This window comes from Alligator sinensis, unplaced genomic scaffold (assembly GCF_000455745.1).
Source record: "Alligator sinensis unplaced genomic scaffold, ASM45574v1 scaffold135_2, whole genome shotgun sequence".
NCBI lineage: Eukaryota > Metazoa > Chordata > Crocodylia > Alligatoridae > Alligator > Alligator sinensis.
The window spans coordinates 756770-783968 of NW_005842067.1; the positions used below are offsets into that span (position 1 = coordinate 756770).

General features: G+C 43.4%; 1 protein-coding gene across 10 annotated transcripts in view; it reads right to left on the bottom strand.

Moving 5' to 3' along the window:
- Window positions 1-27199, bottom strand: part of ARHGAP26 (Rho GTPase activating protein 26) — a 332594-nt gene that overhangs the window by 68824 nt on the left and 236571 nt on the right. For 9 of the 10 annotated variants that reach the window (XR_003094019.1, XR_003094020.1, XR_003094017.1 and 6 more), the window contains exon 20: window positions 16455-16608. Coding sequence is in view for 5 of the 10 variants with exons in the window: in XM_025204032.1 (XP_025059817.1) it covers window positions 16455-16608 (154 nt within the window). In the remaining 5 variants the exon portion in view is untranslated. Of the gene's footprint in view, window positions 1-15128; window positions 15372-16454; window positions 16609-27199 lie in introns of those variants that run through there. The other variant, XM_025204033.1, reaches the window with a different exon arrangement.

A 27199-nucleotide genomic window follows, 5' to 3' on the forward strand; every position in this document is an offset into this window, starting at 1 on the left:
TTCCTGCCTATGCAGGGGGTCGGACTCGATGATCTATTGAGGTCCCTTCCGACCCTAACATCTATGAATCTATGATCTGAACACAGCAGCAAACTCCAGGAGCAGGTGGCAAACATGAAAAGAACATTAATATAATTGCAAAGCCAAGTATTCAAAACATTTGGAAATGTAGAACTAAGGTTGCCTGCAGTATGATGCAGATGTAATCAAACACGACCATATACATTTTTTCCCTCCCAGACCACTACCTCTGTCAGGATACAGGATGCCCAGAGGATTCATCCACAGAGGATTTGTCTTATACAGTGAATGAGGCAAGGAGTCCTGTAGAAAAACTGGGCATAATTATGGATTATAATAAATATGCGCAAAAGGACAAATTGAGATTGCACAGCCACACTTACTTCTGACATTTCATGTTTTCTAATGCCCAATTTTACAGCTTTAGGCTTCTTTTAATGTAGACCTTTGCTTGTAATTTCTTATGTTTTTAAAGAGCAAGCTGGAGAGAGACAACACATTAATTACACGCCAATATGACTCCCACAATGTTCATTAGGAGGGCTGGAACTTTTCAATGCATCACACAAACTAGGCCACCTGAGCTAACAATATACCTGATAGAAATAGGTTATCAGCCACTGTATAGAGAAGCACGTTCCCCTGTGGGATACTCAGATTTTCATATTTACTGACACCACGGAAATGGCAAAACCCAACCTGGAGTCCCATGCCAGTCTCTAAAGGGGAATGAATTCTAGTAGGCACAAACTCTTCTGCTCATTCCCATAAGCAGGACACCTGTTTTGACACCTCTGCCTCAATTTATCTCTACCCAAGTACAGCCTCTTACCCGCTTGAGTGCAGTTTTAATCTCTCTGCAGCAGCACTCCTTAGGCTTCTGCCTTATCCATGTTCTTGTCTTGTCCAGAAAGTCTAGGTCTTGCCCACTGACTTTCCTAGTCTAAGTCTCGGTCACCATACCACTCCCAGTGTTTTTGCAAGGCACTTCCTGCTTCCACTTCTCAACTCCTCACATAGTCTCAGTCTCTTTGCTTCTGCTTCCCTCCCTTGCTCCCAGTTTCAGCCTCACCTGGCTCCCACTTTGAAGCATAATCAGGTACATGGACAGCTAAGTAACACCATTAGCATATAACAAAGCCATGAAAACGAAAAGGCTGGATGAGCGGTGGTCCCAATGAAAGCAGGACCTCATCAAGCAAAACATGCCTAAACCTGCATGTTTGGACAAAGCATTCTACAGAAAGCCTACCACAGAAACCAGTCACTACTAGTTGGATGACCTGCTAAAAAGTATTATTCCCTCAATCTCTAACTTCTACAGACTGAAAATTTATGCTCTAAACAGACAACATGGAGTCAGATTCATAGGACCTTTGGCATGATCAGCACTTGAGGCAGATTAATTTGATGTGTAGACAAAGTGCTGCCTGTTAAATTCTGTGCCCACAGTTATAGTATAGTTTAAGCCCACACACCCCTAGGTGAAATCTGGCTCATGTTACTGAACATAGCTGCCCTTCTATTGCCTACCACATGATACAACTGCCAGTGTCTTTTCAGATGAGGCTTAGAGCTAAGCTAACCATGATGAGCAGCTGCTATAGCTTCTGGGGCTGGGCCCAAAGTGGGGATTTCATCCTGGGTTATCCCACAAAATAAAAAAAATTCTGAATGGCCAGAATGCTTTGGAGATCTCACAGGTTGGTTCTTCCAACTGAGCTTGCTGTGTGCCAGCATCACAGCAGATGTAGAAGGGAAAGTTGACACTGCCTAAAGAAACATGAAAGTGCAGTCAAAACACTTAGGATGGAATCATCATTCCAGTCCCACTTCCAAGTTCAGGGTGGAATTACTTGAATAACATCCTCAAGAAAGGATAGCCCATAAAAAGCTGCTCTAAAGTTAACCCGAAGCTTAAACTGCCCTGTCACCATTTGGAAAGTTGGAGTTCAGAGGGACTGCTCCCATAGGCTAGGGACAGACATTCAAAAAGCTTAAGCATGAATTGATTCAATCTAGGCAGGTTAGTCTAACCTGCCTAGATTGATTCAGTTTGCAAGTGCACAGACATTCCCTCTGGACTGAGGAAATGCAGGCACATGAAGGGCAGGGGGAAGCCAGGCAGACCCTGCTGTGCCTGCAGTCTCTGTTGGAGCTTCAGCTAGGGAGCAGAGGGCTGGGGCCAGCACAGCCCAGGGCTGCAAAACATCTGGGATGCTGGGGGACACTGGTTTAACTTAAACCAGGAAGCGGTCTGGGACAGATATTGCATAAAGCAGTTTGACCCAAATCAGTTAAGTCTGATACTACATTCAACCAGGTTTATCTTAAACCAGTTTCAGCCATTTTGAAACTGATTTATGTGCACTGAACTTAGGTTCTGTTGCATGTTTAAACCAGTTTCTGATCACTTAAACTGGTTTATGTGTAACTTCTGTCCCTAGCCAGAGAGTACGTCACAGCACAGCTCAGGACTGCATTAGATGAGCAGCAGCTCCACCAAGGAACACTGGAGTTGCTGCAGGTGAATACACCTGGTGAACCCTTCCAAACAAGCCAGGCTTTCACCTTCCTGCACTAGAATTAAGATAAATTTAGAAGGCAGGGGTCCATCTTATGTGAAAGCTGGAAAGGACTTTGAAAATAAAACACAACCTCCCCTCCCCACAACTGATGTGCATGTAAAGCAGTCCCTTGTCACCATATGTAGTCAGCCGTCACCTTATTTTACAGGGGTAGCAAAGGGGGAAATTGCTTGGAATCACCTTAGCAAAGGACTAGTGCAAAGGCACAGCCAAGAATTTTAAAAATATGTTTGTTATTGTGCTTTAGCACTTTCTGGTCTAGATAACAACCAGCCACAGAGCTATGTGCCTGCATACTGCTTTGCGTGAGACAGGAGTCAAACTAGAGAAGCGACGCAGGAACTCAGACAGAGGGAACATCTTGGTTGTTGATTGGTCACCATGGTGCTTGTCTGAGCAAGCAAAATGGAGAAACTTGTGCTGCCACAGACTGAGCCACAAGACTGGAAGGTTTGTAATCTCATCCTGGTATCCAACATGCTAGCTGAGAACCTGTGTGCTGTTTCTCCCTAGTGCTTGCACTTTGTATGCCAACCCCTTCTGAAAAATGCAGATGCTCAGTGGTATTGTTTGCACTTCAGTACTCTTAATAGTCATAACTGGGGATTTCAACAAATAAAGCTGTAATGCAAGATGTGCAGTTTCAGGCTCAGCCAGTTCTCCAGCTAAAAATTATCCCCACCCCATCTTCAAAATAGTCACACTGAGAAAGAAATTAGAGAGGAGTAAGTGAAATCCTAGCTGTTCAATCTGTCACGTCCAGTCTTTCTTGGTCAGAGTTTATTTTAGATGCTGTTGTATGTACATTAATTGTTCGGCTCTGCAAATGCTCTCACGTAGACAAGACCTTGATCCATTTTTACAATAAAGCCTGCAGGAAGCTGCCCACTGATAACAGACAGGTAGAGAGCCAGCAGGGATTACTGATCGTTATACATTCATACACAATCCTGTTAAGATTAATTGTAGCCAGCCTCAGGAAGTGCTCCTAACGGCATGATCTCACTGCTTCTTGCCGGCTGCTTGTGTTCAATTTCAAATCAGGATACATAACATATACTCCTATATGGCAGTACAATACCTAGCAAAATAGGAGCCCTGCACTGGTGAAGAGGGTGAGTAGAAGAGAAATAAGAAAGCTAAAGCAGCCCCCACACAAAAAACAAATTGTATTTCGGCCTCTGCTGGGAGGCAGCTAGGAAGCAGACCTCTCCCTCCAGTTGATCCTTCTTGCATACTCTCACCAGCAGGATCCACTAATAAAGGCTCTTTTTTTTTTTTTAAAGGAATGCATAACAAAAACACTTTACCAAGTATTTTTAAAACAAAACCCAAGCCAGATTTCATGCATGCAAACTGAAATGATTTACAGTGTTAAAGGGCATGCAGAGTCAGCAAGCAATTTGATTTTTAAACTTACTTTCCCCCCCCCTTTTTTTCCAGTTGAAATGGGTATCTGCAGTGGGGAGTGGTTTTAAGGTTTCCTGGCACTGGCAAGGGTGAAATGAACCCATATTTTCAGGGGAAAAAAAGCCCTCTCTTTGGGGCTCGTGTGGTGTCAGGCAGTTGGCTTCAGTTTACCTGCGCCCCCTGCCGAGCCGCGCTGCCAGACTTTTGGCATCAAGCAGAAATCCTGCTGACTCATGAAGTACAACTGCTGCCTGGAGCACTTTTTCCATTTATAAAAACCCTAGCCCTAATAAGTAAATGCATTCTCATAATAAAAATCTGATTGGTTGCTAGGCAGGAAAAGTCTTTGCCCGTTAGCAAAATAACTTCTTCTCACTCCCTGATTGCTGAGCGTGCCTGTAATCAGGAAAAGGAAAGACTGAAAATAACCAGCTTCCCTTTTTATTAAAAGGATACTGGTAACAGCAGTAACGAGCGTGGAGAGCATTACATGAGAGTGGCTCCAGTTTTCTAATTTATAACCCCTTTGCATAGTGCATAAGCCTGGAAAAAACAGTGTTAAAAGTATTTGAAAACAGGGTACCAAACCTTGGTCCCAAAACTCTTTCAGTTATCATGGAGTTGGACTGAAATGCTTTTAAAGAGAAGCCAGAAAAGCTTTTGTAAACAAAACCAGACACAAGAATGTAAAGATCCCCAATTATTTACACAACGTTTGCACAGAGTATTTTTTTAAAGAAATACATTTTAAAGTGATCTTTAAAGTAATAGTTCCCCATTTCTCACCATAACCAAGTAAAAAAAAAAAAAACCAAACAACAAACCCCCAAACCCAGTAAAACAAAAAGACCACCGCAACCACCACTCAAGTAAATTCTGACCAAGTCTTTTTTGCTCAGGCAAATTTCCTACTCAATTCAATAGGTGTTTCATAGTTTCATTTCAATAAAAACCATAAATATTTAGCTCAGAAACACTTCATGATCCTACAGCTGCTGGCAAAGGACCAAAGTGCTTTGCAGTCATTAACTAAACCCCAGATCCTCCTTGTGTGCTATGAGGTCACTGTACCCAGAACAGAAAGCTAAGCTGTTTGGACATGGCACTTTAAGGCCACACAATGGCAAGGAAGTGGAAAATACCATATTCAGCTGAGAACTGCAGGGATAATTTAAATTGCCTTTTTTTTTTCTTTTCTTTTTTTTTTTTGCTTTTCCAAAAGAGCAGCCCCACAAAACTGAGGTGCGTTTATTAAGTGGGGAAGCTGATCTTCGGAGCAGGATAGAAGCACACTGCTTTGATTCCTGGTCTAGAGCGCAGCAGCTTGGCATTATTATTCACACAGCTGAGAGAGTCAATTGACTTAGTGGCTCATCATCCTTCACTCCATAAGTCTTAATGATCACCTCTCCTTTTTAATGGTCTTAGGGCAATTTGGCTGTATGCTAGCTTCTCCTGGTCTCTCTCTTATTTCACAGCTCTAGAGATCTTTAGCTTTTTTCAGAATCATAGATCCACCCAGGGAGACCAATCTTCAGTAGCAACCAGGATTTCAGCTTAAGTTAAACAGGAAAGGTAGAGTGAGTCAGCTGAAGATTAGCTCTTCTCCTGCTGTATGCATCCGTAACTTGGGGGGGAAAAAATTTCCTCCTTCATCTTGCCATTCAAAAACAAAGTGCCTATTATATTATTTTGGGGTGTGTTGCATGCAAAAAAATATAGTGCTAACATTAGAATTTGGGGCCGACAGGTTTAGCACAAAAGTTCTCATGAAAAACACAGCAATTGGGCCTTAGATTGCCACAAGCACGGGTGACAACTGTTGGCGACACTTACCTGAGACTTGTACCTTTCAAGACCTGTGCTCGAGGTTTTAGATTTCCCTTGCAAGAGTTAATGACATGACAGTTCTAAGGAAAGGGAGGGGAGGGAAGATGAATAGGTATGAGATGAATGGATATGCCTTAGGTGCTTGCAAATGCGTTGGGAGAGCCCAAATTCAGGTTTTGGCAAGTATGTAAGAGGAGGAGCTGATTTTCAGATTTTTTTTTTGGTCCTAAAACCCAATTATCTACATTTTTCTGTGCTTGCATATACACTCGGTTGTTCTGGAGACAGTTGTGCCTACATGCAGAGCAGAAGGCTGAAGGGCAAAGGGGAGAAGAGATGGAATTTCTAGAATGCAGCTCCTTTCCAGATTTACACAGGCAACCCTCCACAAACACAACCACCACTGGGCATGATGGAAGGGAGTTTGGAGGGCACGTTCCACATGTCCCAACGTATGCACCCTTCGAACGGAAGTGGGCCCAATCCACACAGATTACTTCTGTAATTTCGGAAGGAAGGAAGGAAGGAAGGAAGTTGCACGGGCTAAGGAAAGGATGGAATACAGGCATGCTAGATATCTGTGGCAGCTAAATATCCTTGTATTGAGACTCTTCCTATGAATCTTGTTCTCAGTGTATTTTTCTACTGATCGCAATGGATGTTTCTCTTTCCCAGTTATTACAGAGGCCATACTGTGACGCACATATAGCTGGCCACTTCTACACGAGATGCTGACTGTGCGGTTGTTACTGTGCAGTCATTTACTACTTGTTTCTACAAGTATTATGTATATAAGCCAATACTAAATAACTGTGCAGGAACCAGAGTTATTGCACAGTAGTGTCACTGAATGGCTTTTAGGTGATGTTGACTGCAGTAGCTCATTACTACTGTGCAGTAGTAACGAGTTACTGCGCAATCAGTGTCTTGTGTAGACGTGGCCACTGTTGCAAAGAAAACCATTCATAGAGACCTCACATAATATTTGTTCTCATCACCAAACAATGTAATTTGTAGGGATTTCAACACACCTAACGTCTGATTTAAACATTTTAAAAAGCCTCGTTAAAGGCCATTTCCAGATCATGCCTGGCAATACATGTAACATAGGATGATAAAGGGCTGCAGCTATGTAAAAGAAGGGAACAGTGGCAACAAAGACAATCTAGAGGAGAAATCAAACTCCCAGGAAGGATATAAAAAGATGCTTTTTAATGATTACCAGGTCTATTAGCCCCTTAGCTTCAATTCTTACACTGACAGACTGCAGCTCAAAAAACCTGGACCTAGGTAAGTTGTAATCAATCCAGCGAGGCTTGTAGAATTGTAATGGCTAGTAGCCACTTTTTGGCCTTGGTGGCTACAGCTCTCTGTAAGAGCAAAAAGCAGCGAGCATATATGGGAGAGGAGTCTAGCCATTAAACAACCTATCCTTCTTCTACACTAAGATACATTACCTCTGAATAAAGATAGAGAGGAGGGAAATGGTAGTTATGGTCATTCTCAAGCAGAAGATGGGGTCTTCAGGGATATCAGAGTCCACCGTAGCCTCAAGAAAGGATCTGAGAATTAAAAATGAAAACCTGGATGGAAAGATATCCAGGTTAACCTCCTGACCAACCCCTGGGTTTCAGTATTTTCCTTATGCAAGCAGATGAAGGGAACTTCAGACTTCCTGGACACTTTCCTAGGTAGCTTAAAAAGTTTCATTAGACTGAAGCTAAATTAGGCTTTACCAACAGCCACAGCAGTGCCTAAGACAGTTACAAGTTTGACTTTAATCAGGCCTTGTTTATATGCCAAACATGGACAGTTGTTCTCCAGCTACAGACGAGCCACTGAAATGTAAAGAGCTGTTTGGCTTTGGCAGGTAATTAAAGCCTTTACTGGAGACCACATTTAAGTCAACAAAAATGACTTTTAATATGCATACCTGTGTGTGTGTCAGTAGAGAAATGGCTTTTATTTTATTTTTATTTATAGGGTGTGTTTTATCAGAGGGGGAGGGAGAATGAAAGTGTATTGGGGGTCAGAAGACATTTTTTGAACCAGGGAAAGTGCTGTCTCCTGGTTCTAACGTGCTATGCAGGCATCCACTTCTTAGTTGAATTCACAGCTAATCTCCACAAAAGCACTCCCAGTGGAGGAAGTCCAGATTCAATTTCTGTCTTCTTTTGAATCATTTGTGGTTCGTTAAACATTTTGTTTTTGAGTTTTGTTACCTGTTGGTGGGAAAGGTCTAATCCTTCCCTGTATTCCTCCCTTCTACCATAAAAGTTAACAATGCATTGCCTACTCTGCTTGCTGCTTTGTGTCGCATTGAGACAGCTCCAATCAAGATTAAATTCAAAAGAAATTCAAACATTTTAAAGCATGGACATGCACAGTTAAGGCACCACAATAAACTTAACTCTGACCCTCTAACTCTGGAAACAGGATGTGTTGGTTAACTTGCATGCCCTCTGCTGGATAGTGTTGCAGCAACAAAACCAAAATAGTGGACTCATTAACAGTAGCCATAATTATTACTCATTAACAGTAGCCATAATGCTCCTCTCTCTTTTACCTACTGCCTTAGTAGTTTTGTTTTTCAAATGAGATATCTAGCCACCAGATAGTGAAATGGGCAAAAGTTTGGCCCTGGACTAAAGAGTATGCATCTCTAAAACTTGTAAGTAAACTGAATAAACAGTCTTATATTTTTAACCTTTGCTATTATCAGTGCTACCCTTTTGCGATTAAAACAAATACTTCCTCCGTGAACAGCTGGTGGTTAACCAACATGCAAATGTTAACTATCAGCCACTCTAACACATGGACAAGAGTGAGAAGAAAGATGAGAGAGGGGTAGAATAAATAACTTACAGATTCGGATTCGGAGATGGACCTCCTGCAGAATTTAACAGAGTTCTTGAAAGCGTGTGGAGAGAAAGGGATCCTGGAATCCTCCCTGTCTGTGTACTGCAATTGCAGACTGGGTATAAATTACAGGGCAGCCTGCAGACTCTTGCCTTACAGTAGCAGATAAAAAGGACTAGCTTCAGCTTACAGAGCTGCCCAGGATTTTCTGCAAAGTCCAATTACTTAGCGTTTGAAAAAAACAAGCACTGCTTTATACAGAGAGCTGTTACATATATACCGCACAGTAATAACAGCAAGTGCGGTGGAACACTGGCACCATTCTGCACTGGGGCACGGACAGTTGTTTTCCTGCTGCTAAAGTGCAACGCACGCTCGACTGAGGCTCAGAACGTACGAGATGAACACTGCAGCTACCAACTCCGTTTCTTCCTTGGTAGCAAAGAGCAGCTCCCCACTTTGTCCTCCGAATTCTCACCATTACAAACCATCCCTGTATTTCAGACATGCCTCAACGGAATACTGACACCAAAAGCTGCCAAAAATAGCCCACAAATTGGATGGCTTCTTCTATTTATATGCTGCCAAGTTTATTTTACAGTAGCTGTGTAGGCTTTTTAGTGGCTCTTCATTAGGAGAAGCAGCATTTCCCAATAGCTGGGGCATAAGGCTAGCAGCCAAGAAACCTGGGCTCCATTCTCCCTTTGAGCCACTGCAGATAAATGTAATCACTTCTCTGCGACTCAGATTTTGCCTTGTATATTTATGCTGGAGTACTCTTTGGAGCAGGGACTACATCTTATCATGTATGTATTTAAATATTACATAGCACAACTGCCCTCTGATCTCACACAGGGTCTTTAGGTGCAGCAGGACTACAGATGTTAAAATAATGAGTAAGGTAAATGGCCCTCCCTAAGTTTTCTGCCATTCACACGTTTGAGCGAGCACAGCAAGGAGCGCAAGCAATCTCAAGAGCCGTCTTGTTGGAACACTGTGTTATAAAAAGACACACTTGAAATAAACGTAACTTCATTGAACAGTAATCATGTCCTGAACAGAGCAAAATAACCTTAATGATCATTGATCAAGTATACTTTATATAGAACCAAAACCACTTACACATAAAGACCCTGAGTTGTTAAAAAGCACATGTTCCTCCCCTCCATTAAGCCAGTGAACTACCCTTTCTGTACACGCTGTACTCTCCAACACACCCAAGAGCTGTTCCCTACAATTCTGAGCAAAGATTAAAGACCATTAGCCAGTACTGATTGGCAAAAATCAGCATATGTTCGACTACTAGTGGACTATGAGGAGAATTTAGCAATAAGGTTTTGGCAGGACAGCAAATTAGGCTAAAGCAAATATTTAAAGATGAACTAGTACACTTCAAACAAACCTTAAAAACAACAGCAATACAGGTAAGAACTGAGAGGACAGAACTGGTTCAAATAGTGCACAGACTGAATCATGTCAGCTGTGTCTGTTGGTAATCCAGGGCACTGGAAGTACCATCCAGTCTGAAGTAAGCAGCAGTATAGCATCAACGGAAGTGTGCTAGTAAAAAAGACATATGCTCCCCTCCATGCAAGCAAATTCAGGAGATTTAAATAAGTTTGTGTTATTTTTTATTTGCCTTTGGTATTACTGTCTTTATATGTAATGCTTTAAGATTTTTCTCAACAGCTTTCATTTAAAACAAAAAAATTGCTCGAGTTTCTCATAGCATCACTAGATTCTTGTCTAGAAGTTGGGAATTAAAAAAATAGCTCCAAATATTGGCAGCAGCATAATAAAAATCAAGAGATATATCATCAGCTAAGAGGCAGCAGGATACGATACAAGGATGACAGTCGTCCAGTGAACTGGGAAGTCAATAGCGAGCCTGTAGATGACTGAGGCGGTGGCCAACCCAAGATCCACATGTCTGACTGACAACATAGCAAATAGTTCTGGGAGGAAAGAGTTGATCCTGATGATGTCAGGTTGCAGCTCTTTGCCTTCATCTCTCTTATCTATCTGTTTCCTTTGTGAGGATAGTTTGCTCAAAATAATCAAAGCGTTGTTATATGTTATGGAACTACTGGGGAAAAATCTCCCAGGACTTGATGTTAATATCGCATTTGTTCAGATTCACCTTCAAGGTGTCTTTAGATCTCTTCTTTTGCCCATGTCTATAGACCATAGAATGAACATGAGCCATCAGTGCGATGCCATAGCCATCAGGATAAACAATACTCTTGCATGCATCAACCAATGCATCTCAAGCAAAACCAAGGAAGTGATTCTTTCGCTCTTCTCAGCATTGGCGAGACCGCAGCTGGAGTGCTGTATCCAGTTCTGGGCTCCGCACTTCAACAAGGACGTGGAAAATCTTGAGAGAGTCCAGAGAAGAGCCACCCGTATGATCAGAGACTTGCAAGGCAAGCCATACAAGGAAAGGCTGAGGGTCTTGGGTCTCCTCAGCCTAAAAAAGGAGAAGGCTGAGAAGGGACTTGGTAGCAGCTTACCGCTATATCAGGGGAATACATCAAGGGCTCGGTGAACAACTGTTCACTAGGGCACCCTTGGGGAAAAGCAGGAGCAATGGCCACAAACTCCTGGAAGACCATTTCAGGCTTAACACTAGGAAAAATTTCTTCATAGTTAGGGTGTCCAGATTGTGGAATAAACTCCCTCCAGAAGTGGTGCAATCACCTACACTAGAAGTCTTCAAGAGGAGACTGGACAGTCACCTCTCTGGGGTCACCTGACCCCAGGTGTCTTTCCTGCCTAGTGCACGGGGGCTGGACCCGATGATCTTCCATAGTCCCTTCCAGCCCCCTACAATCTATGAGTCTAGAACAGTGACCATTGGTAAGTTAAGAGCATAGGACATGGTTTGGGAGCTAGTTGTCAGTCATCCTTATCACATGCCCTGTCCAATGGAGCTGATGCCAAATAAACGTGACTTCAATGCTAGTGGTGTGTACTTGAGCCAGAACGCTGGCATTCATTCTTCTGTCCTTGCAATTGATTTGGAAAGACAAAAGAATGGAGGATTTTACAAAGACATTGCTGATGGTAATATTTCAAAGATTTCAGGTGTTTCTGATTTGTAATTCAAATTTCACACCTTATTGTAGGGTAGAGATGACAACAGCTTGGTAGATGACAGGTTTGGTTTGAGTCCTGATGTCATGATCATCGAAGTCATAATTCTGAAGGCATCCAAAGGCAGCACAAAGATTTTATCCAGTGCTGAATATCATCATCTATGTTTACTTTTTGGGAAAGGTGGCTACCCTGGTATGGGAAATGATCACCATTGTTCAAGGACTGCCCTCTAATTGTAATATGTGGAGGAGCAGCTAGTTGGTTTGGGGTATGTTGGTAAAGTATCTTTGTTTTGGTGAGGTTGACAATGAACCTAAGCATTTCATATGCTTCACAGATGCAATCAAGAGTGACCTGGAGGTTGTCAACTGAATGGACACACACAAATAATCATCAGCATACTGAGGATCAGTAATGGATCAGTAATAGTTATCTTGGATTTGGAACGTAACTAGTTGATGTTAAAGAGATTCCTGTCCGTAAGATACTAGGTGATGACTCCAAGTGGACATTTATCAGTAATGAGATGTGGAATCACAATAATACAAATGTAAAAGAATATTGGTGGAATCACATATTCTTGCTTGATACCAGTTCGAATAGTGAAGAGGAGCATTTCTGAGATATTACTTAGGGCAGTTGCTATCATGTAATTATGAAGAAGGTAACAAATTTTGGGGGACATCCAAATCTCATCACAGTCTTTCATAGTGCCTCTCTGTTGATTGAATCAAAGGCCTCTGTCAGGTCAATGAAGGCCATGTAAAGCCCATGGTGTGGCTTGTTGCACTTCTGAAGCAGTCTAGCAACAAATATCTATTGTACCTCTGATGGTCTGAAATGATGTAAACAAAAAAAACCAAACAAACGAGGAAGAGGTTCATTATAGAGTTCTTACAAGACCCTGATAAAAGCAATAAACTCCAGCAGGGCCTAAGTGAGAAACTGACCTCCCTGATGATTTTGACACCACTGATCACTGGAAGAGCCTCAAGAAAGGCATCCATGAAGTGTGCAAAGAATCTCCAGGCTTCTCCACAAAGAAACATCAGGACAAGTTTTATGAGAACAATATGGAAATTCAAGGTCTCGCTTATGAAAAAGAAAAGCCTTCAAAGCTTGGCAGAATGCTACAGGCTTCAAACAGAAGCAAGAACCACATTAAAACCAAGACCCAGAGGAAAATTTGAGAGAGAAAGAACAAGAGATGACAGCCATGATTTGCATAATTTCTTCAGCGCAACCAAAGCCATCTACAGACCAAGCACACAAGAAACCATCCTTCTGAGGTCCAAGGATGGACCAATACATTTTAAAAACCGCTCCACCATCAATGCCTAATGGAAGGAGCACCTTCAAGAGCTCCTGAACTGAGATTCAGATGCTGAAGACAATACCCCATTGAAGACAACACCTAGCAGATCTACCAATTTATCAAGACACCTTGAAAGCCATTAAGCAGATGAAAAACAATGGCGTATGTGATCCTGATGGAATACCAGATGATATATATAAGCAAGGTGGAAAAAAGTTCTCTCACCAACTACATGTCACTATTATGAAAATCTGGAAACATGAATGGATTCCAAATGCCTTGGTAGGTCCCCAAACCATTACCATATTCAAGAAAGGAGATAGATTTGATTGCTACAATTATCCTAATATTGTACTCCTGTCCATAGCTAGGAAGATCCTTGCCTGCATTCCCTTCAATAGACTCACTTCCCTCGTGGAGGGGATTTTCTATGCGAGTCCAGGAGCTAGCAATGCCATATGGAAACTTTCTGGTTCCCTCAATACTGTTTAACTTTCTGGGAGGAAAAGAACATACTGCTGGTAAAGCAAATAACACAACAGTTAAACCTTCTGGTGCTGCGAGGATTGTTTCTTACTATTACTTTGGGTTACTGCTAATGTAAAGAACTTTATGCTTTTCTGAAGACTCTCATTAGAGGAAGTCGCTGCTGGGAGCAAACACATTTCACAGAAAAAAAGGTGATTTCACCACAGTATTCAGGCTTCAACACCTTTTCAGGCCTCTGAGTTGCACTGTATTTTTTTACTTCATAGAATTGAGTCAGTGTTAAAAAAGTCTAGTTAAAGAGTAACAGTCCTGAGGAAAAAAACAGTATGTAATCATGTGAAAGAAAATCTGTGGAAGAAAATAGGAGTTAGGCACCTATTTACTTAGAAAAACCTAGATGTTTATCATGATGCACATGCCCAACAGAGGTGGTAAATTAAGCCAATCTCATTACCTATATTTTGGGTGGTCAACTCCAAAACACTGACATTCTTTTACTGTTCTCGTGTGTGAGAGAAGTCAAGCACAGTGCACAGGAACGGCCTTTTTACCAGCTCGCTCACATACTTGGGGTTCCCATACTGCCACCAACACAGCAGAAATGGCTAGGAACTTCAGAGCCATGAAACATGAGCCTGTTAAGAAAAGGACTGAAGGCACAGCCTATCCATCAGCGGAGAGTTACTTCTCTGCTCAGGTCTCATACAGGTGTACGGAGTGGAGTAACAAAGCAAGACCAGTCACAGAAGCTTTCCTGCCCACCACCTCTTCCCAAAAACCTACTCTACCAAAGCCTAAATGCTTGAGAAGCAGATTTCCCCATACACTATCTAGTACAACCCCAAATGGTGTTTTGTTTTGAGCTTCATTATATTCTGGGCCCTGTAAACCTCAAGACTGAAGCCTTGGAGAAAAACTTTGCTTGGAGAAAAAAAGCCAAAAAATGCCAGCTTAAAGCCCTTCCCCTCTTGTGTCCAGTAGCAAAAACATCAACAGATAGTGAGCAGCAGTATGTGAAAAATCAAACCCCAGAACATTGCAAACAAGTCCCACCCTTGGCATCAGATAGCCAAGCAAAGTTTTGGCATTCGTGAAGTCCACATGGTAATGGGCTGTAGAGTAAAGGAAAAGCAAGGGCCAGAAATGAAAACATGGGTGTTTTGGAAATGCAGGCATGGCAATGTAAGGGCTAAGTTCACATAGGGAATTACACCAGTTCTAGGATGTTCGTATACTTGGTCCCAAACAGAATTCTACAGCTACGGGTCTAAACCTTTGCACAGAATGATGTAAGTACAGAAACTACTCGCACAGTTCATGAAGGCACTCTGAATCCAGGCAACAGCTTTGTGTTTCAAAACTGTAATAATAATAGCTCTGAAAGGCTGGCATGCTTTTCAGCTTCCCCAATTTACCAACACTTACCAAGTCCACTTACCAAGATCATCACAAGAAAAAGTGAAGTGACTTCTCACTGACTTCCAAGGGACCAAAAATCTTTTAGAGCAGAGTGGGAATTTGCAGACTTTGAACTGTGTGAAAGTAGTGGAGGTAGGAGGAGGACCGGTCAGACCTTGGAAGGTTGCAGAATGAGGGCAATGACATTCTTGTGATACCATCCTAGTCAGAGCATCTGAAGGGATAGTTGCTGACATGGTTTACTGAGTGACATATAGAAACACAGTGGGAAATGCAGAAAAAAAAATGAAGAAAAAAAGGTCTGCAAGTGTTTAGTGTGTCGGGTGGGAATCTCTTCAGATCTGTGGGAAAAGCAAGGGAGAAAGTTGGCAGGCCCAACAGAGCCCCTAAAGGAAGGAAATTCTCCTCAGCAGAACCACTGGTGCGAGCATTCAGAGGAGACAAGGTCAAGGGATTTCACAATAGCTCATCCATCCCCTGGAAGTCAACGTTAAAGCTGATGTTTTTTGCCAGATGAAGGAAGCTCTCTCATAAGCAATGGTACAACTTTGGCTGGAGACCAGCTATTACTGAAAGCAGTCTTAGATCTTAATTAACTAAGTAAGAAAAAAACCTGTTTCATTAGGGCTATGTTCCACAGCTTTATTTACCTTCCTCTGTGCTTGCTGGAGTTGACACCAAATGCATCACAACACTTGAAACAGTAAAGTAACGTAAAGACCTACTTGAAAAATATCCCACACATTTAAAATAGATTAAAGCTAAAAGTAGCCAAAAGATATACCAAATACTAACATGCTCTGTAATTCAAACTCAGGTAAAAATGGAGAGCACAAGCTAGTTCCCCATTAAAAAAAGTTAAATTTTATTCTTCTAGTAATACTCGAGTCAGACTAAGAGTGAAGTTACATACTACCCTTAAACCACACTAAGAGCACTTATAACACAAGCATCCACGTGTTCAAGTTTGTTAACTCGTGCTAAGCGCCCTCTGAGCATCTCAAAGTTATGCCACTTCAGGCAAGGTTTAACTCTGGGTCACGCTACCAAGCTCATGTTAGGGTAACTTCAGTCTACTCCATGGAGATAAAATGAGCAATCTGCAGTCCTCCAGCATCCCAGGATACACCACTCCCAGCCTCCTCCCACCACCAGAACAGGGATAGAGCCTAGATATCCTGGCTCCTAGTTCCTGCTTGCCAGTCCTCTAGTGGCAAGTCAGAGCTGTGCAGGCAAAAAATGGTATTAACCTTTAACACATGACTGCTCACAGCATGTTCTAACTTTAACAGCACTTAACAGTCCACAAATTTAGTATGGTCTAAGCATAACGTGTAACTTCACTTTAAGTCAACATCCTGATTAAAGATTTGTGAGTTAGCTGGGCAGAGACCTTAAGACACACTAATTATCACAGTACTTACAGTGAGTTTGGCCTGTTAGGTTTAATTATTTCTAGGTCAGGGTCACTTGAGTTCAGGTTGGGTTGGGGAGCACTGTTGGAGAGGAGGAAGCTGTTTACATTTGAAGATATGACAGATTCTAGGCTGGAGTTGATGATACTGTTCCTTTTCTCCTCTAAAAGAAAAAAAATAGATTTCTTTTAATAACAGCAACGTATGGTGATAGTCTATTAAGTTGTTAGGTAGTAAAGAATAATCTATTGCAAAGTACAGGCATTTCTATTAATAGCTCTTGCCCTTGTGCTGATAATATATAGTAACTTAAGGGATCCCAAGAGAAACAAAATCAAGTTACAAAAATGTCTTCACCTATATTATCCTTTAAACATGAGTAATACTCTCTCATATGACCTTTTTTGGTAAGCAAAACATTTACCAATTTTTTTCAAGTCACTAACATCACCTTGCAGTCTGGAGGATGCCAAAGTACTGCTCAATCTTCCAAAAACTTAAAATTATACCCATGGATCAATTTATACATCACTGAAACCCAGTTACCTAGGGGTGAAACATGGTGACTGTATGACAGATTATCTAGATGTTATTTAAGTTAGGAAAAATGCTATTACTGAAGATGGGACACTGGGTTAACAACTAGAGTTATTTTCAAAGGAGGTTTATAAATCAAAGTGAAACATCGATAAAAACAAGGAGAAAAAAAGAACAAATGCAATTTTCTTATATTTTCCCTCCAGCTATTTTAATATCCGTATTTTTGTAAATGGTGTTTCAGGCAGGATCTTCCATTTCAAGTCTCATCTGAAAGACCATCTCTAACAGAATGCACCTTCTGCCCCCTCAAACACCAAAGAGGGCTGATCCTGTGCTGTCAGAAGGAAATGCCATCAATAAAATCACTAATGTAACTCCTTTGCATACCCCTTTTTTGTTAGAATCCTCCTCTTTACATACCGACTGGACTCAGCTCCACTCGGAGATCTCCCTGGGTAACATTACAGTTTGATACAGCTTCACACTTGCAATACCATGATATCTGCTGATGTGTAAAATACCCAGGTTCTTTTTCACAGTGTTAGCTCTACTCTCAACACTATGGCAAACTGCATTAAAATACCATATTTTCCCACATACACCACGCCCCCAAATAAAAGACGTGCCCCCGGTTTTGAAAGGCAGAATGAAGAAAACAAGATCTTTCCTTAAGAGCCTCTGCTGGGGGAGGGCATGGGAGAGGAAATCAAGTGGGCACAGCCAACCGCTAAGGAGCCCAGCATGTCACACATGCAGCTTTACTTTTGCTTTCTCCACCAGAAGCAGAAACTGCTACTGCTATATTTCCTTGCTTATAACGTGCAGGCTAATTCCCAGTAGCTGAATTTTGAAAAAGAGCTGCATGAGAAAATATGGTATGTTAAATATTTTTCCACCTAAAGAATGATTGTAGTGGTCACAAGTATGTTATTCTATCATCAGTAACATGGAAGATATTCATGGGAAAAAGTGGTGCTCTGAGATAATCTTTCTATTCAAGAGGGGCATATGCTGAAAAACACAGGCAAAGAGAACTGTCAAAGTTATGCTGGAGAGGCTCAGCTGGGTAAGGAGTGAACGAAAGGGTGTCAAGTTTGGTGGCGACTAAAGAGATGGACCCAAGCTGCAGCACATGGATCCAGATTGAGGTCTGAACTTCCCCAAGGTTTAAGTTGGTTTGAATACAGTCTCTGTCACCCTCTCTTACATACTGCACATGCATATGTGCTTTTATACTGGGTGCAGACAGATGCAACAACCAAAACCTTTCCAAGTGAAATGCACTCGGACACATTTCATAAAGGAAACATTTCAGCTAGGGATCTCATGGCCCCCGGGTCATTCCTGAACAGAACAGGTTTGGAAACACTGCAGCCTACTCTAATGCCAGCCAGAGGGCTCTGCTCTGCTCCTTCCCTCCCCACACAGAGACAGGAGGTAGAGGAGAGGGAGGAGTAGAGGGGGATGTGGGAGAGGTAAAGGGGAGTGGGGCTGAAGAGCAAGACTACCAGCATGGACAGCAGGCGGGCTGTCCACCCCACTCTCCCACCCTCCTTCCCCAACGCAGACATAACCAAGTGTGAAACTCTCCCAGAGAGTGCCTCATTTAAAGAGGTCCCATTTAGGAGTGTTTTGGCTATTTCTGGAACATTTCAGAGGGCTTTGATATATATGCACAGCTGGCCTTTTGGAACTTTTCAAAGTGTTTGAAATGTTTTAATGTTTAGGCCTGTCTACACCCACTGCTGCACTTGATTTTTCTCCGGCTCAAAGAAAAGTTGAGAAGCAGTGGAGAAGCAACATGGATGGTAGCTAGATGACTGTGGGTGCATCTATACAAGACATTTACTGTGGAACTGCCTAACCAAGGGCTTTGGAAGCGGGGCTTATGGGGTTGGGGGCACAGGTAGTGTTTTCCTCAATCCTCCTGATTTCGGGATATGGGCTGAGGAGGGAGAGGAGGATTGAGGTAGTTAACCAAAGACTGCAGTGTTGGTGTCATCAGGAAGGCTTCAGCTTCCACAATCACAGTCCGCTCTTTGGTGAGAGAGGCAGTGATCTGCTGGGAAGAGATGGCCTCCACCTCACTGTGCTGAGGAGGAGGCTCTTCTCAGCCAGACTAGCTGACCTGCTCAACCGGACTTTAAACTAAGCCCGCTGGGGAATGGGGGGGGGACTACTGCCACAGCAAGCCCACTAGACTAATCCAGCAGGTTAAGGCACTCAAGGGAACCCACCCCTACCCCAGCCCCAGAACGATGTATAGGGAAGACTAGGGCCTCCAATGGGACACTTACCTGCCCAATAGGGTAAGCTCCTTACCAATGCCAGGAGCTTGGGGAACAAACAGGAGGAACTGGTCCTCCTGCTAAACAAGAATGATTACGATCTCATAGGGATAACGGAGACCTGGTGGGACTCCACCTATGACTGAGCCACTGGTATAGATGGCTATGCCTTGTACAGGAGAGATCGTGTAGACAAAAGGGGCAGGGGTGTAGCCCTTTATGTTAAGGAAAGCTAAACGTCCCTGCAAGCCGACACTGGCATCCAGGGTGGACGACTGGAGACTCTCTGGGCAAAAATTTGTGGTGAACATGGCACAGGGGACACAATGGTAGGAGTCTATTACAGACCTCCCAAATCAGGATCAAGAGCTCAACCAGGAATTCGTCAAGGATCTGGCTGAGGCTGCACGCTCCCGGTGCATGGTTGTCATGGGAGACTTCAACTACCTGGACATCTCATGGGAAAAGGACTCTGCCAAATCCAAACTTTATTTTAAAAAAGACTTCAATCTGGTGTCCCATGATCATCTCATGGAAAAATTGGCCAACTGCGGCCTCAGCTGCATCACAGTCTGATGGCTGGGGAACTGGCTCTGAGGTTAGACCCGGAGAGTGGTAGTCGATGGAAATAATCATCATGGTGCGGTGTGACCAGTGGGGTCCCCCAAGGCTCTGTCCTTGGGCCTATACTCATTAACATCTTTATTAATGATGTGGACATTGGTATCAGAAGCAGACTGGCCGAGTTTGCCACTGACACCAAACTTTGGGGTAAAGCGTCCACACCTGAGGATAGGGTGGTGATCCAGGCCAACCTAGACAGGCTCAGAAAATAGGCGTACGAAAACTTGATGATGTTCAACACTGAAAAATGCAAGGTACTCCACCTTGGGGAAAAAAGCCCACAGCACACTTATAGGCTCGGCAGTGCTACACTTGCTAGCACCACGGCCGAAAGGGACTTGGGAGTCATGATTGAACACAAGATGAATATGACCCACCAATGCAATGTTGCAGCTGGTAAAGCGAGCAAAACTCTGGCTTGCATCCATAGATGCTTCTCAAGCAAATCCCAAGATGTCATCCTCCCGCCGTAATCAGCCTTGGTGAGGCCACAGCTGGAGTACTGCATCCAATTCTGGGCTCCACAATTTAAAAAGGATGTGGAAAAGCTTGAAAGAGTCCAGAGGAGAGCCACACACATAATCAGAGGGCAGGAGAACAGGCCTTGTGATGAAAGGCTGAGAACCATGGGACTCTTCAGCCTGGAAAAGCACAGGCTCAGGGAGGACCTGGTGGCTACCTATAAGTATATAAGGAGTGTACATCAGGATCTGGGGGAATGCCTGTTCATCAGAGTGCCCCAAAGGATGACAAGGTCAAATGGTCACAAACTCCTCCAAGACCATTTCAGGCTGGACATAAAGAAGAACTTCTTTACTGTCCGAGCCCCCAAGGCCTGGTACAGACTGCCACCAGAGGTGGTGCAAGCACCTACTCTGAACTCCTTTAAGAGACATTTGGATGTTTATCTTGCTGGGATCCTTTGACCACAACTGACTTCCTGCCCCTGGGGCAGGGGGCTGGACTCAGTGATCTTCCACGGTCCCTTCCAGCCCTAATGTCCATGAAACTAGCTCTGCAGTAAAGTCTCAATGTGTCTATATGTGCAGGTTTTATTAGGCCACAGTAAACTAATTAATTTTGCCATAGGTTAGTACTTGTAAACACAAATACTACCCTACAGCAACATTCTTTAGTGCACAGCAACACATGTGTAGATGCTGACAGGGCTGGCTGGGGCACAAGGGTGCTTCAGTGTGGGGACTGCCTGCCCGCTAGCCCCACACTGGAGCACCCTCGTGCCTCAGCCAACCCCTCCACAGCACACTGAGCCGGGCTGGAGCAGTCCCAGGCCGGCAGGCTGACCTGCCCAGGCCCCTGCCAGCCGGGGATGCTCCAATCCAGCTCAACATGCTGTGGTCCTGACCATGGATGTAAATGCGGCACCAGGGAGCAATAAATGCTGGCTTGATATGCACTACAGTTTACTGTGGTGCATTAATTTCATGTGTAGATGTGCCCTCTGTTTATGCGTGTGTGTGGGGCACAGGCAAAGGCAACTCTGGGACAGGCTGTGACAGTTACTACACATGGACAGTAGCTGTTTAACATAGTCTGAAGCTCTTTAAGAAGTTTTTATTGGGAGCAAGGCATTTTTTTCAAGGGCATTTTTGAAAGATAAAAGGAATTAACTAATTTAATAAGACTATCCATCAAATGGAGGAAATTATTTTATCCTCATAGCCCTATGCTTTCCTGTCATCTGCACTAAAAAGTGACTGTTGCACCTGAATATCTGCTTTGAGGCCTAGTGATACTAACATGCTATACTGAGTATCTTTACATTGCAGTCAGAGGTGCAAATGCAGCATGATTTAATCTAGCAGCACAGGTACCAACAACAGTGAAGGCACAAGGGCATGGAGTCCATAGACAAGTAAGCAAGCTGATTAAATCCAGGTAAGGTTTTTTTTTTTTTTTTTTACAGATCATGCTGAATTCTATGCCACTGTGGGTTTCAAAACCATTGGTATATAAAGTAGATAGATTTAATCTAACCCTAATATGTCTGTAACTGCTACAATCAGACCATCCAGCTGCAGTGCAGATGTCAGAGTTGGGTCAGCAAAAGACTTGGTGCTGTGCCAATATTACAAGAAGCCAATTTCACATAGATTGCATCAAGACCCACAAACTAACTCTTGAAATTGTGGTTCATCAGTCTCACTTTGCAATCAACTAACACACAGTGGCAGATATCCCAGGTACTTTCTCTGCCCCTTTTCTTTGTTATTTTGTCCCCCTGGGTTACCAGTGAGATAGGGTCCTCAATTCAGTATCTTTTGCCTGTATATGATTCCCAACCTGATGCCTTACAACATGTCAAAAGGGGAAAAAAACCCCAAACAATAATCTCTTTAGCTTCGAGTCATACGCTGGCTGAGATTGAAAGCCATGCTCTCTCAAACCAAGTCTGAAAAGCTCATAAAAAAGAGTGATTTCCCTGGAGTGCCAAATTTGATGATATTTATTGCTCTATATTTTATACCCAGTTCCAGGAGCAGGTAATGAGTCTGGAGCTGAAGTTGTAATTCAATCTTACCTTGCCAGTATCATACACTCGGATTGGTTGCAAAAAGATAGTTCATAGAGTTCAGCCAGAGTACAGCCCGTTGACTGCAGATTCACTGATATCAAGCTATGAACTAACAAAGGTCCACATGGGACTTGGGAGGTGATAATGACTGAAGCCATGTTTATTTCTATTAAAAATTCTTACAGTTAGATAGGTTTCCAAAGTGAGCTTCCTTTGAGCAAGCCTAAATGCCTGGCAACTATTAGCAACAAAGGTGCCCTTTGAGAGGTTTCAGTTTCCAGAAGGGAAATTGCTTCCATTTATAACAGTCAAGCCAGTGCTATTTGTCCATCCTATTTAGTCTGATTTAATGATGGAAGAACGGGACTGCAGATGGCACAGAGTATGAGGGAAAATATCAATCTGTGCTATAGCTGCAATGGACAGCAAAACTCTGCAAGCCAAATCAAGGCCAACAGAGGCAGCAGCTTCCAGAAAACAGGCAAAGCAATGCTCTTCTGCAATAGTCTCTTTAAACTAAATTAATCAAAAGCAAAATTAATTGCATCTTTAGGCCTTTATGAAATGCAAGGCTGTGCTTCATAAGTGACAAAATGGCCACGGACTGGTGCAGCTTAACATAGCAAGTTTTACTTCATCACTTTAAGGTCACCATTAGTTCCCATTAAGAGCAAGGTAAAGTAATGAGATGATTGCAAGATTGCAAAAAGCTTTTGAATCTTAGCTACTCTGGCTATGGGGGCAGCTCTTTGTAATGAAAAGGGTCACCCACAAAGAAAATACAAGAGGACAAACCAGAAGTCAGCTAGACCAGTGCTTCTCAAAGTGGTGGTCCACAGACTGGCACAGGTCGCCAGTCCACAGCGAGTTGCCAGGAAAGAAAGAAATATATTTTCAGAAGCATAACATTGATAAGTCATAGCGCCACAGTTCGTACGTTCCAACACTTCAGGTGATGTCACGTGCAAGGTGAAGAAAGAGAAAGAAACAGCTGGTCGCGCATTTGTGTAGCGCTGTTACACGCAGTTGCTGCCACTGGCTGAACTGGGCACTGGTCCCTGGCCCACTAGAAAAAAAATTGCCGGCCCACCACATCAGATAGTTTGAGAAGCACTGAGCTAGACTATTTCACTCCCCAAATGCTGACATCAAGATAGTGTTGAGCGGAGGATAAAATTGAAAGGAAAGTTAGCCATATTTATAAAGAGACCAACCCAGTTCATAACTGGGCTTTATATGTTTGAAAACAATGCTACCCTAGATAATCTCCTTGAAGTGTAGAGTGGGAAAAGTCTGGTCTTCATTAGACACTGTTCCTGCAACAAACTGAACTGACACGATGGCAGGCTGCAAGAAACGAAGATTCAAGATGATAGATCATATTCTCCATTCTGCATCTCGTTGTTTCCAAGCATCTTCTGCCTGAGGCTAAGGACTGAAATTAAGACCCTTCAAAGCTAACAAATCAGTGTCAATTGCCTGGGCAATTTTAAAAGTAGCAACCAGCAGCAACTATTACATTAAAAACATTGGCTGGCTTGGGGAGCTTACAACACTTCATCTAAAGGAAGATGGCAGACAGAAAATATTAATTTTTTTTTTTTTAATTTTCCCACTCAAAAATAAATAAATAAAGGCTTCAATCCATTTTGAATATTTTTTATTGGCTATCGTCAAGTATTCATCTGTGGCTGTGCAGCTACAAAAATGTAACAAACCATCTGCTAAACAATTTCTTTTTTGTTATATCAAAAGCAAATAAGTCACTTAGTGAAGTGTCTGTCTTCCTAAGCAAAAGGAAGGTCACACCTAGAAAGGTTCTAGCTCTGAACAACTGGATAATAAACTATGAAGTAGCTTAGTCATGGCATATGCCATCTGACCCCTGGGTTATACCAACATGCACTTGTATTCAGCAGTCTTTTCTTCTATCTGTGGGACTCGTTGAACAGCCCATAGCAGACAGCTAAGACTTTGTTCCAGTTCTCCCAGATAATAAAGCTTCCATTAGTAAATCAAATCCACAAGTTCTCTTTTCAAGTTTCCACATTAAATACCCTCCTGGCAAGAAAGAATAGGGAACTGCAGCCCACGCATATGGGAGATTCAAGTTGTGCCTTTTCTGCTATCCTGCCCTCATTAAAAACCAAACAAAAATAACTATACTTCCGACTAAACTGTTCAGCCAAACCAAGAGCCAGCAATCCATCACACTGAACTGTATGCTTCAGCAAGTTTGATTTCACACCAATTTAGCCAGGATCCTTTGCAACCTATAATGAAAAGTAATTCCAAGCAATGATCCAGATGAGTCTATCCTAAATTTCTTGCTTCCTCTAGGCACCTTTCCAGTAACTTTGTCCCTTTGTGGATGTCAATGCAAAGTATGCTGGGTGAGAAGTGGGTTCAAGGGAACCTTGCAACAAGCCATCTACAAAGAACATTCAAATGATGGCAAAAGCACTTTAAAATAATAAGCCAGCAAAAGGCTACAATACTAGATATTATATAGGAAGAATCTATATGGAACACCATGTTATATGAAAAGCTATCAAAACTATCTACTAGGGCTGTGCGAAATTTCAGGAGCCGTTTCATTTCGGAGGTGTTTCAGCCTGTTTTGGCGCCTGTAACACCAAAATCCGAAACGAAACGGAAGGCTTCAAAACATCTCCAAAATTAAGCAAAACCATCCAAAACATTTTAGAAATGTTTAGGATGTTTTGGAGCTGGGCTTGCAGGGGAACAGAAACTAAGAAGAGGGAGGGGGCAGAGGGGAGAAGGACTGTTCTGATGTAGACATCTGTAGCTGGCCAGTGTCTGAGATCTGCCCCTGAGGTCCCTTTCAATACCAGTGCTCTGGGGGAGGGACGGCAGCCTGCTGTCATCCCGTGCACAGATCCGGGGGGCCCACACCCCCTGAGAGGAGTCTGGCACAGTCCCGCAGCCCTCCCAGGGGGTGCAGGCCCCCAGATCTGTGTGCAGGATGACAGCATGCTGCCACTGCTGGCTGGGGCCAGGGCCAGCCAGCACAGTCCATGCCGAGCAAAGATATTGTAGCCACAGGAGAAGCCCCCATGGCTGCCCTGCCCGGCCCCATCCCCTGCCCGGCCCAACCTTCCAGCACTTAAAAAAGCCCCGCACTCACCAGCTGTAGCAGTGTGAGTGTATACTGCAGGCTGTAACAGGGGGTGTAGGGCCTCTGGGGTCACGTGGCCGAGCCCCTCACACAGTCCCCACTTCCCGATCTCCCCACCCCACCCCAGCCAGCCCCAGCATCCTGGCACTTAAAAAAAAAAAAGCCCTGCACTCACCTGTTCTGGCAACAGCAATCAGGGCCTCTGCAGACTCGTGGCAGAGCCCCCCACCATGCAGTGCAGGGCAGTGAAGATCACAACCCCCCCCTGCTTGGCAGCCGCATGGCACCTGTCCCATGGCACAGGTGGAACGCTGGGGCTGAGCAGTGCCGGGCTGACACGTGGAGCCGCCCCAGCTTCCAGACAGCGTGTACCACCCTGCTGAGCCATGCTACACCCGCGCCATGGGGCAGCTGCCGTGCTGGTGCCAGGTGAGGGGGCGATCCTTGCTGACCCCCCACTGCCCCGCTTTGCACAGGGGGGCTTGTGCCATGAGCCCACAAAGGCCCTGATCACTGCTGCCAGAACTGGTGAGTGCTGGGGCCAAGCAAGAGATGGGGCTGGGCAGGGCAGCCATGGGGGCTTCTCCCATGGCTCCCCCACCCAGGGAGAGGCAGGCACAGCTAGAGGAGCCGTGGGAGGATCTGCAGCTGCCTGGCTGTGCCTGCTTCTCCCCAGCCGATCCGAATCTCAAACAGCGTTGAAACTCCAAAACAGATTCGGCTGAATCAAAACGGAGCAGTGATCCGAAACACTGAAATGAATCACTGTCCTCTGAAATGGCTGAACCCAAAAATCAAAATGAGACATAGCCATTTCACACAGCCCTACTATCTACAAAATTCCTGGTTCAAATGTGACCAAGGTCAGTGGCTGCGTCTACATGAGACACTGACTGAGCAGTCATTATTAAGTACTAAGAGACATTAATAAGTACTAAGTGACTGAGCAGTAACAAGAGTTACTGTGCAATCATACCAAGGAATGGCTTTTTGTGACATGGACTGCACAGGAGCTCATGACTACTGTGCAGTAACATTGCATCATGCTTCCTGCCACACACTACTTCACCGTAGTCACGGATACTGCACAGTCAGTGCCTCATATAGACACGGCCAGTAGTAAGCAAATAATTTCCGTGCCACAGATTTTTAAAGCCAGAAGGAACAGTTATAGCCATTGAATGTCTTGTGTGACACAGGCCCTTGAACTTTATTTCCTGAAACTTCTGAAGTCAAGAACAATAGCCTATGATTAAAAGGCAGCATATATTTTAGAAAGACATTACATTTTTATTTTAAAATTTTGACAATGATGGAAAATCCATTACCTTACCTATATTTTTTAATGGTTAAATTGTCCTTAAATGTTAAACATTTGCACTTTTTTCCATTTTGAATTAGTCTAGATTTAGTTTCCAGCTATTCAATATAATTTTGTTTTTGTCTCCTAGATTTAAACCCCATCTACAATTAGAGATATCCCCATATAAGTACTCCACAGTCAAGGCTCCTCAATCTTTTTTTTTTTTTTGATAAGCCAAGTATATTGAATCCTTTACGACACTGCAATTAAGGTTCTCCAGAATCCGATTCATTCTTAGGGTTCTCTGAACCACTTCTACTCTTT